General features: G+C 49.6%; 1 protein-coding gene across 2 annotated transcripts; it reads left to right on the forward strand.

The window, feature by feature from the left end:
• Window positions 1-894: 894 nt before the first annotated feature.
• ERAL1 (Era like 12S mitochondrial rRNA chaperone 1) lies at window positions 895-9495 on the forward strand. 2 transcript variants are annotated; one of them, XM_081844216.1, is made up of 11 exons: window positions 895-1071; window positions 2513-2674; window positions 3380-3507; window positions 3610-3687; window positions 4015-4061; window positions 4157-4218; window positions 5176-5288; window positions 6190-6549; window positions 7532-7681; window positions 7807-7887; window positions 9167-9495. In XM_081844216.1, the coding sequence occupies exons 1-11, from the start codon at window positions 954-956 to the stop codon at window positions 9290-9292; spliced, it is 1425 nt and encodes a 474-aa protein (XP_081700342.1). In that variant the 5' UTR covers window positions 895-953; the 3' UTR covers window positions 9293-9495. The 2 variants fall into 2 exon arrangements, with proteins under 2 accessions (XP_081700342.1, XP_081700343.1); XM_081844217.1 differs by having other exon boundaries at window positions 9170-9495.
• The last annotated feature ends 263 nt before the right edge of the window (window positions 9496-9758 follow it).

A 9758-nucleotide genomic window follows, 5' to 3' on the forward strand; every position in this document is an offset into this window, starting at 1 on the left:
TATTTCTGCAAAGCTCAGTGAGCTCAGCCTCCTGCTCTGTCGACAAAGCCGTTTCTTGACGATCGCTCTAGCAAGGAAGTGCAAGAGGAATAAATCTGCAGTTCTGCTGCGGCAGAGGAGAGACGGTCCGCAGTCCTCCTCTCTCGCTCTCCCCTACAGCTTAGGAGCTTCCCTGCTTGGCTCTGACACTTCCAGACAGGACCCCCCTCTGCGCTGGCCTACTGATCTGTAAACTAACAACTACACGACTAAACGACTCAACAACAACGATGCTTATTGATGTTTTTCCTCATTTCCCCTGCAAATGGTTCCCTATATCAAGACAGACGCGTCTCCCAGGTCCAGGAAACTTAATTCCTCGTCCACGTCCTCAGAGGCTTGGTTTTGTCTCGCAACTCTATGAGCGCTTTCCCGTCTCTTCCGCCTTCCGTTTATTCCCTGGCATGAAGTGACTCCCTGCGCTGTTCATCGTGGGAAATGGATTGCACGGATTCAAGTGTGATCACGTGACTGAAAACGGCCGCCCTGTGACTGCGGAAAAACGGGTATGCAATGGAGACGCTTTCGGAAGTGACATCACTTCCTATTTCCGGTGGTGACTCTTCCTGTTTCCGCCGGGCGAACTGGAACGAGGGGGGCAGAGAGTTAAGCTCACCCCTCAGGGTGTACTAAGTTGTTTAATAATAATAATAATAATAATAATAATAATAATAATAATAATAATAATAATAATAATAATAATAATAATAATAGCAGTTGCTCCAGGCTCTTCCTCCGACTTCTGTCATCGAAGCCGCTCTCGCCACCGCCACCCTTGCTCTCTATGGCTCCCCTCTTCCGCCCCCTCCAGCCAATCAGTTTGCACGGCTGCTTTCTTCCCCCTCTCTCCCAAGATGGCGCCGCCCGTCCGCCGAGGCGTTTCTTGAGCTTCGACGGCGGCGCCGGTGGTTGCCATGGCGGCGGCGGTGGCGGCGGCGTGCCTGGCCCGGCGTGGCTGGCGGGCTTTGGGCCTGGCCGGACTTGGGGCCTCGGCGGGAGGAGGGAGGCCGTCGTCGCGCTGCGCCTGCTCAGGTGGCGTTGGGCTTGGTTAATCTTTGGAACTCGCCGCCGCATGTTGTGAGGTTGTCTCACTGGCGGGAAGCTGGATTAATCTGTAGATAGATCAGCCGAGTAGAAGGCCCAAAGCTAACGCCTTTTTAGTTTTAGGGAAAGGCCACTGGTCTTTAATATTGTTTTTAATGCTGTACGCCGACCTGGGAGCTTAGGCTGAAGAGTGGGCAATTCATTCATTCGTTAATTATATCTTAAGTGCTGGCACGACACCTGCTTTGCATGCAGAAGGCTCCAGGTTCAATGCCAAGTAGCATCTCCAGCTAGCAGCTATAACATTGGAGAGTTGCTGCCAGCCAAAGTAAACAATACTGAGTTTATTGACCCTACTCAGTATAAGGAAGCTGCCCGTTTTCTCCTGTTGTTCTGCATGAAAATCATTTGCCTTAGCTCCCTTCTTCCTGCCAATAGTGCCTCTGTGCTTCCTGGCCTTTAATAGCCCTACTTCCTGGAATTTCTTTGTACAGTGGTACCTTGGTTTAAGAAAAGTCCTGTTTACAAACTATTCGGTTTACGAACTCCGCAAAACTGGAAGTAGTGTCCTGGTTTGTGAACTTTACCAGTTTGCAAACAGAATCCGAACGGTGGAAGGGCACTGGCAGTGGGAGGCCTCGTCAGGGAAAGCGCGCCTCGGTTTAATAATGATTTCAGTTTAAGAACAGACTTCCGGAATGGATTATAAACCGAGGTACCACTCTATTCTTTAGCCTACCTGCAAAAGTGTTTCCATTTCTAGAACCTGCTTTCACCAGAGGAAAGTGTACTCCTCCTTCCCCTTCTTTCTCGGCAGATTGACTGCAAACACTCTTTGGTTCCTGAGAATTTTCCTGCCTCTCTCATTAACACTAAAACATGTGGGCATCCATTGAAGCTGAATGCTTGAAGATTCAGGAGAGTGAAAAGGAAATCCTTCTTCATGTAGTGCATAGTCAAACTGGAAAACTCACTTCCATAGATGGCAGTGATGGCTGACAACCTAGATGGCTTTTAAAAAGTAGACAAATGCATTACAATTAGCCATGATAGCTATGCTTTGCCCACCACAGCTGGAGGCAGGAATATGCCTGAAGACCAGTTGCTGGAAACTCCAGGAGGGGGCTCTTGTACTCAAATCCTGCTTGAAGGTTTCCCATTGGGGCATCTGGTCGGCCACTGTGAGAACAAAATGCTGGACTAGTTGGCCCCAATCCAGCAAGCTCATCTTATCTTCTTATGAGTAGCTGTAATGTTTGCCAGCATTCTGTGCCGTCACACCCATAGATCAGCTCATATCAGAGCAAGTTCAACCCCCACAAATGCCTGACATTCTGGGTTCTTGGTCCTGAGGTTTCCCCACCACATCCTTGATCTGCAAGAGGAGTATTTCTAAAATGCGGGTTTTCTCTCTTGTTATTTGCTTTAGGTATCAGCCTCCATTTCTTGAAGGACCCATTCCATCAGGGCAGGATTGTCCCAGCTCGCTTGTATGGAAACGACTCTGCCCTGGATTACATCCTTGGGATTACTAAAGAAGATGCCCCATCTTTGGTTGGTCAGCACCCACCGCCTTTGAGCGCCTTTAAAGGTGAACCTTGACTTCTGTCAGTTATGTTTGGGTAGCAGGCCGAAATTGATTTCCTTTGGTAGAAGCTGATTGGAATTCCTTTGGTAGAAGCTGATTGGAATTATCGTAGGGACGCGGGTGGCGCTGTGGGTTAAACCACTGAGCCTAGTGCTTGCCGATCAGAAGATTGGCGGTTCGAATCCCCGCAACGGGGTGAGCTCCCGTTGCTCAGTCCCAGTTCCTGCCAACCTAGAAGTTTGAAAGCACATCAATGTGCAAGTAGATAAATAGACACCACTCCGGCGGGAAGGTAAATGGCATTTCAATGCACTGCTCTGGTTCTCCAGAAGCGGCTTAGTCATGCTGGCCACGTGACCTGGAAGCTGTACGCCGGCTCCCTCGGCCAATAAAGTGAGATGAGCGCCGCAACCCCAGAGTCGGTCACGACTGGACCTAATAGTCAGGGGTTCCTTTACCTTTACCTTTAATCATCATATTATTATTAGTTGCCAACCCTTCACCCTCAGGTCCCAGGGAGGGCTACAACATTAAAACACAATATTAAAAACAGTTTAAAACAACTTGCAATCACAAAATTAGCCTAGTTCTGGATGTGGAAGCCTTTAGTTTAATCTATTGGGACTCGCAAAGCACTGAGGTCCCATAGAGATTGTTCATGTGAAACCACTGGAAATAGCAAGTGATGTCTGGGCGTTCTTTCTGCAGCTGAGCAAGACATTTTGCTGGGGCACCAGCCGGATCAGCCTGAGAATCCCAAGATCTTGAGAATCGCCATCATTGGGGCTCCAAATGCTGGGAAATCGACCCTGTCGAACCAGCTCTTGGGACGGAAGGTAATGAGCTGGAGCACACAGCCTCCATGGGTGTGGGAGGATTGGGGCTGCCCTCCAGCACTCCCTTGCATTATACAACCCCTTGGCTTCTCTCCTTGACAGGTCCTGCCTGTCTCCAAGAAGGTGCACACGACCAGGCGCAATGCCCAGGGCGTCATCACAAAGGACGATACTCAGCTGGTTGGTATTAAGAATTGGCCCAAGCACTCTCCAACACCCCAGGCACACCTTGTGAAACTCACATGCCAAGGTTTGGTGCTGTTTGCCCACAGCAACTGGCATTTGGTGGTGTGATACTCCAAAACATGGAGACTCCATGTTCAGCTAACACGGTTGACGGCAGAGCTACCATTCATTAATTGAGGAGTATTCTGTTCTACTCCCTTATAGCAGGAATTCCTCTCTCTTTTTTTTCTTCAGTGAAGTTCTCAATGAGCAAATTCATTTCTTCAGCCAAGTGTTTTCTTAAACCTTTTAAGTGATTTGATTCTCTGTTTCTTTGCCTAGGTTGTCTTGGACACTCCAGGCCTCACCACACACCTCAAAGCCAAAAGGTATAGAAGTAACTGGAGCCTGGGAGAGAAGCAGTTCTTTTGGGGCTGGGAAGTACTGAATTCACGCTGTGTGTTTCTTTCAACTTTTCTTTCAGGCATCAGTTGGAAAAAACTCTGCTTTACGACCCCTGTAAGAGCTTGAAGAATGCAGACCTAGGTAGAGAATAGGTTTCCTTTTCTTACCTTGACCTCTCTCTCCCATCATGCCACCCCTGGACCACTTAGTGGTCGCCATCCTTTGCTGCTGCAGTGATTTATGTGGTGATGGTGGGAAGGATGAACCAGTGTCCCAGTGTGGTGCAGGGCTTAGAGTGTTGGACTAGGACCTGGGAGACCAGGGTCCAAATCTCCACTTGGCCATGACTCACTTGGCGACTCCAGGCCAGTCACTATATTTCAGCCTGTCCTACCTCAGAAGGCTGTGGGGATATAAATGGGGGTGGGGGGTGGACATTGCTTTATATCCCTTTTTTTCTCCATGGATACAACATTAAAACATTAAGATGCAGCCTCTTCACAGGAGGAGAAAGCAAAAAAGAAAGAGGGAGAGGGAATCAAACTGATTCTAAGCCAAAGGCCAGGCAGAACAACTCTGTCTTACAGGCCCTGCGGAAAGAAATCAGATGCCTCAGGGCCCTGGTCTCATGAGACAGAGCGTTCCACCAGCCTGGAGCCAGTGTTGAAAAGGTCCTGGCTCTGGTTGAAGCTAATCTAACTTCCTTTGGGCCCAGGACGTCTAGGGTGTTGCTATTTATGGACCGTAAGGTCCTCCGTGGGGCATGCCAGGAGAGGCGGTCCTGTAGGTCCTCCCCCTCCTCATTTAATCTCCACAACAACCTTGTGGGGTAAATTATGCTGAGAGTGAGCGACTGACCCAAGGTCACTCAGTAGGCTTTGTGGTCAAGTGGGGATTCGAACCCTGTTCTTCCAGGTCGTAGTCCAACACTCTAACCACACTCTGGGCTGCCAGCGCTAGAGGCTTTTTTCCTCCTTGGACCAGCTGATGTTACCGTTAAGGATCGTTTTGCTTTAAGATGGGCTGGTGGCTGTCTGCTGCTTGGGAGTGAAAGGTTGACCCAGGCTGACCTTGTGACCCCCACTTCCTTCTTTGAAGTGCTAGTTCTCGTGGATGTTTCAGACCATTATACCCGGAACCGCCTCCACCCAGAGGTGCTCCAGTGTCTGGCTCGGTTCCCTGATCTTCCCAGCATCCTTGTCTTGAACAAGGTGAGTGTGCCCAATTTCCTTATCCCAAAAGGGATGGGCTGCAGGGCTAGAGAATGTAATATAGCAACAATTTCCATTTATTGCCAAAAGGTTCTTTTTTTTTGTTCCGTGGTGCAGAAACCACAGCAGAACCAAAAACGGCTGCAGAAAACAATCAAGGGTGCTTGCAGTTTGTTAAAATTTGCACCCTTGGCTAAAATTGCCCTCATCTCTTATCAAATGCTTTAGCTGATAGATCTCCTCTCTAATCTATGCAGCTCTAATCTTAATCTCGTCTTCCTCTCTCATTCATATATATGATTGCTACTTAGACTTGCATCTTTATTTTCACTGCTATTTTTTACCATGCCTATGGCATCCTGCGGCCTCGATGCCACTCATCTCCAGTTCTGCTTTACCCCTGGAGCTGCTGATGCCATCTTCCCTAGATGCCACTAATATTGAGATTTCTTTCAATGTTTTTCAGGCAACAATGCAAGCCACAAATTCTGGCGAAGGGATAAAGTTCAGTTGAGCCAAGGGGCTAGGGACCAAGCCCCTCAACCACCTCAGCTGAGAGAACTGGCCATTCCAGCTGGCACATAATACTCATTCCACAATTGTAATATAGTGTGGCAACACCTACACTTTGGAACTCCCCGCCTATTGACATCAGGCAGGCACTTTCGCTACACATTTTTCAGCACCTGCTAAAAACGTCGTTTAGACAAGCCTGGCCAGATGTTTAGGAAGTCAAAAGGTGTTTTAATCTGCCTTTAGTCTATTGTTGCTTTAGCTTTATCTTTTCGCAAACTGCTTTGAGGGTTTTCCTCCCCGCAATCAAGTGGTGCATAAATTTAGGAAATAAATAAGTAAATACATTCCTGCAACTCCTGATTCCCTTCCATTTCTTCTGTTTCAGGTGGACCTTCTGAAGAAGAAATTTCTCCTGCTGTACCTGGTGACGGAGCTGACCGAGGGGGTCGTCAATGGAAAGAAGCTGAAAGTCAAGTCCAGAGTCAAGCCAGACTCCCTTACGGAGGTCACCCAGGTGTCAGCGACCTCTGAACACCTGTCCCCAGAGACCAGGCATCTGGAGGCAGATCAAGGGCCTCAGCCTGGCTCCGTTTTGGATGGTGAAGCCAGTGAGGCTGCAGAAGACTCATTTCTTGCAAAGGAGAAGAGGAAACATGTGAGGGAGAAAGCCAGGAAGGGCTGGCCCGGCTTCCAGGAGATCTTTATGCTGGCTGCTACGGAGAGAGAGGAAGTGGAGACTCTGAAGGTAAATCGCAGGGCTGTTGCTTGGGGTCATGCTTGGAGTACCTGCTTTGCCATGTGGTGGGTCCTAGGTTTCAGTCCCCAATAGCATGTCCAGGTAGGACTTGGCGGGAGGGAAGACTTCTGCCTGGCAACAATTTCCTTTGGGGGGATGGGGGGGACAGGACAGAGGGAAGGCTGGCCCCGCCTTGCATTTTATCGAAATAATGCTTTTGTTTGTTTTATGCGTAAATAATATTTGTATGCTGCTGTGTCGTAAAAAATATATCAAAGCGGTTTACAGAATTAGAAGGTTAAAAACAGACATCAATCCACCATTGCGGAAGGATGTCTTCGTATTTGCCTTCTTAGACCTGGCAGAATAGAAATGTTTTCAGCAGGCGTTTAAAAGTCAGCACAGAAAGGGCGCCTGCTGAATCTCTAGTGGCAGAGAGTTCCACAAGACTGGGCCGATCACAACGAAGCCTCAGTTTCTTGTTGTCAGATGAGCCTTCCCATAAAAGGAACGGCCAGTGGCGCTCCTGCAGGTGATCGCACTTGACTGAGCAGCGATAGAAGGGTTCAGGCAGGGCCTGAGGCACTCTGGACCCAAGTTGTTCCAGGTCTGTTATAGAACAGGAGGCTGGGTTGGTGTGCCATTGGTCTGAAGCTGGGAGGCCAGGGTTCGAATCCCCTACTCAGTCACAAAGCTCTCTGGCTGACCTGGGGCCAGTCTCTCTCTCTTTCTCCACCATGCCTACCTCACAGGGTTGTTGTGGGGGTAGGATCATGAAGGGGAGCACCACATCCACCACCTTGAGCTCTTTGCACAAAAGAAGGTGTGATGTAAATGGGGTATAGAAAATAAAATAAAATCAAAATGCCAAACACCCTCTGCCCCCCAGAGGCAGTGATGCAAGAATCATGGGACTGTAGAGTTGGGAGGGACCTGCAGAGGACATCTAGTCCAACCCTCCTGGCCTGACCCTGGCTCTTGTTTCCAACAGAGGTACCTTTTGAAGCAGGCCAGGCCAGGCCCCTGGGAGTTCCACAGCGAGGTCCTGACCACCCAGACCCCGCAGGAGGTCTGTGATAACATCATCCGAGAGAAGCTTCTCGAGTATCTGCCTGAGGAAGTGCCCTACATGGTGACCCAGGTGAGGTGGGGAGGGCCAGGAGGTGATGGGTTGGGATCCTATCCCCTTCTTCCCTTCCTTACACATCCTAGCATGTGCGCTCCCCTCCACTGTAGACCTGAGGGCTCCTTCTCTTTTCCTTGCAGAGGACGGAGGTCTGGGAAGAGGGGCCTGGCGGGGAGCTGGTCATCGTGCAGAATTTGATAGTCCAGAAGGAGACGCACGTGGTGAGTACCTGGTCAGAAGGTGTCTCTCTCCTCCCGCCACCAGCCAAGAGAAACATTTCTGCCAAGCTGTCAGTTTGGCATTGAGGGTGGCTATTTTTTCCCCTAAACCTCCAGCCCAAAGCAGTAATGGTAGTGGCCATGAAGAGAGGGACCGTCTCCACCATAGGCATTTAAAGCAGCTTCATGCCACTTCAGATAGTTGTGGCTTCCCCCAAAGAATCATGGGAACTTAATAATAATAATAATTATTATTATTATTATTATTATTATTATTATTTATTTATACCCCACCCCTCTGGCTGGGTTTCCCCAGCCACTCTGGGCTGCTCCCAACAGAATATTATTATTATTATTATTATTATTTAAGCGATAAAACATCAAACATTAAAAACTTCCCTAAACAGGGCTGCCTTCAGATGCCTTATAAAAGTGAGATAGTTGTTTATTTCCTTGACTTCCTATGGTAGGGTGTTACACAGGGAGGGTGCCACTATCGAGAAGGCCCTCTGTCTGGTTCCCTGTAACCTCACTTCTCGCAGGAAGGGAACTGCCAGAAGGCCCTCGGAGCTGGACCTCAGTGTCTGGGCTGAACGATGGGGGTGGAGACGCTCCTTCGGGTCTACGGGGCCGAGGCTGTTTCAAGGAACTGTATTTTGATAAGCCTGCTGAGAATCTTTAGGCTGCTCCCCTAGTCCCTCCCACCTCACAGAACTACAATTCTCAGAGCAGTTTAACAAACAATGAGTGTTGGAAAATTCAGGACACATAAAAGGGGAAGACCTTCTTTATGCAACCCATACTTAGACTGTGGAACTCTCTCCCACAGGAGGCAGTGATGGCCACCAACCTGGGTGGTTTGAAAGAGGGTTAGACAAATCCATGGAGGAGGAGAGGGCTATTGATGGCTACTAGCCAGGATGGCGGTTGGAGGCAGCAACGTCCAATGCTCTCTGAATGCTGATTTCTGGAAACACCCTGGGGAGGAGAGGGCTCTTGGTTCAAATCTTGCTCGGGGAGTTCTCATGGAGACACTTCGTTGGCCCCTATGACCAAAGGATGCTGGACAAGATGGGCCATTGGCTTGTTCCAGCAGGCTGTTGTTATGTTCTAATATAAGCCTTCTTCCCAATGAACTTTCTGTAGTTGCAGATAAGCTTCTCAGCTGGGGAATGGGGTAGGGTGAGCAAAAAAGGATGCCTAGGCTGTGATGCCACAAATGATAAGCTGTCTCGATTCCCACTGACACTCCTTTCTTCTTGGCCTTCGCCTTCCCCTGGAGCAGAAGATGCTCATTGGCTCCCGCGGCCACCTGATCAGCAAGATCGCCCAGGAGGCCGGCTCTGACCTGATGAACGCTTTCCTCTGCGATGTGCACCTGAAGCTTTCTGTGCAGCTGAAGAAATGAGAGCCGTCGCTCCCCCTGCAGCAGCCTGGCCTTGCCACGGAAGGGGCCACTCCAAGCCAACGACAAGGCCCTGCTTTCCTGCTCATGGGTCTCGCCAGCAACCGGCCCCAAGGACTTCTTCCCAACTTCTTCTTCTCTCCTGTCCCAAAGCCTGCAGCAATTGCTTGACGGGGGCGGCCTGGCTCTCCTGACTCAGGTCCCATTTCAGGACCCCCAGATCATGTGGCTGAATCTCACGCTCTCTCTGGCTCACACAGTGACTGCTGCCTGGGGTGGGTGTAGGCTTCACTCTGTGCTAGCAGGAGAAGAGACGCAAACATTTCAGAAGCTGCTGCCTGGAGCCTGGCACATGGGGCAATGGCTTGTCTCTTTCAGCCAGAGACCCTTCTGGACTCTGATGCGGCTGCCAATAAATTGAGGTGGTCACTCAGGCAACATTTTGTTGTCCCTTACTACTTAGGTCTAA

The sequence above is a fragment of the Podarcis erhardii genome, assembly GCF_964252035.2.
Source record: "Podarcis erhardii genome assembly, chromosome: 16".
Classification (NCBI taxonomy): domain Eukaryota; kingdom Metazoa; phylum Chordata; class Lepidosauria; order Squamata; family Lacertidae; genus Podarcis; species Podarcis erhardii.

Coding starts and splice junctions, on each gene's coding strand:
- ERAL1 (XM_081844216.1), top strand. CDS start 954: ATGGCGGCGGCGGTGGCGGCGGCGTGCCTGGCCCGGCGTGGCTGGCGG. Junction 3,688..4,014: donor CAAAGGACGATACTCAGCTG/GTTGGTATTAAG, acceptor TTCTTTGCCTAG/GTTGTCTTGGACACTCCAGG. Junction 5,289..6,189: donor GCATCCTTGTCTTGAACAAG/GTGAGTGTGCCC, acceptor CTTCTGTTTCAG/GTGGACCTTCTGAAGAAGAA.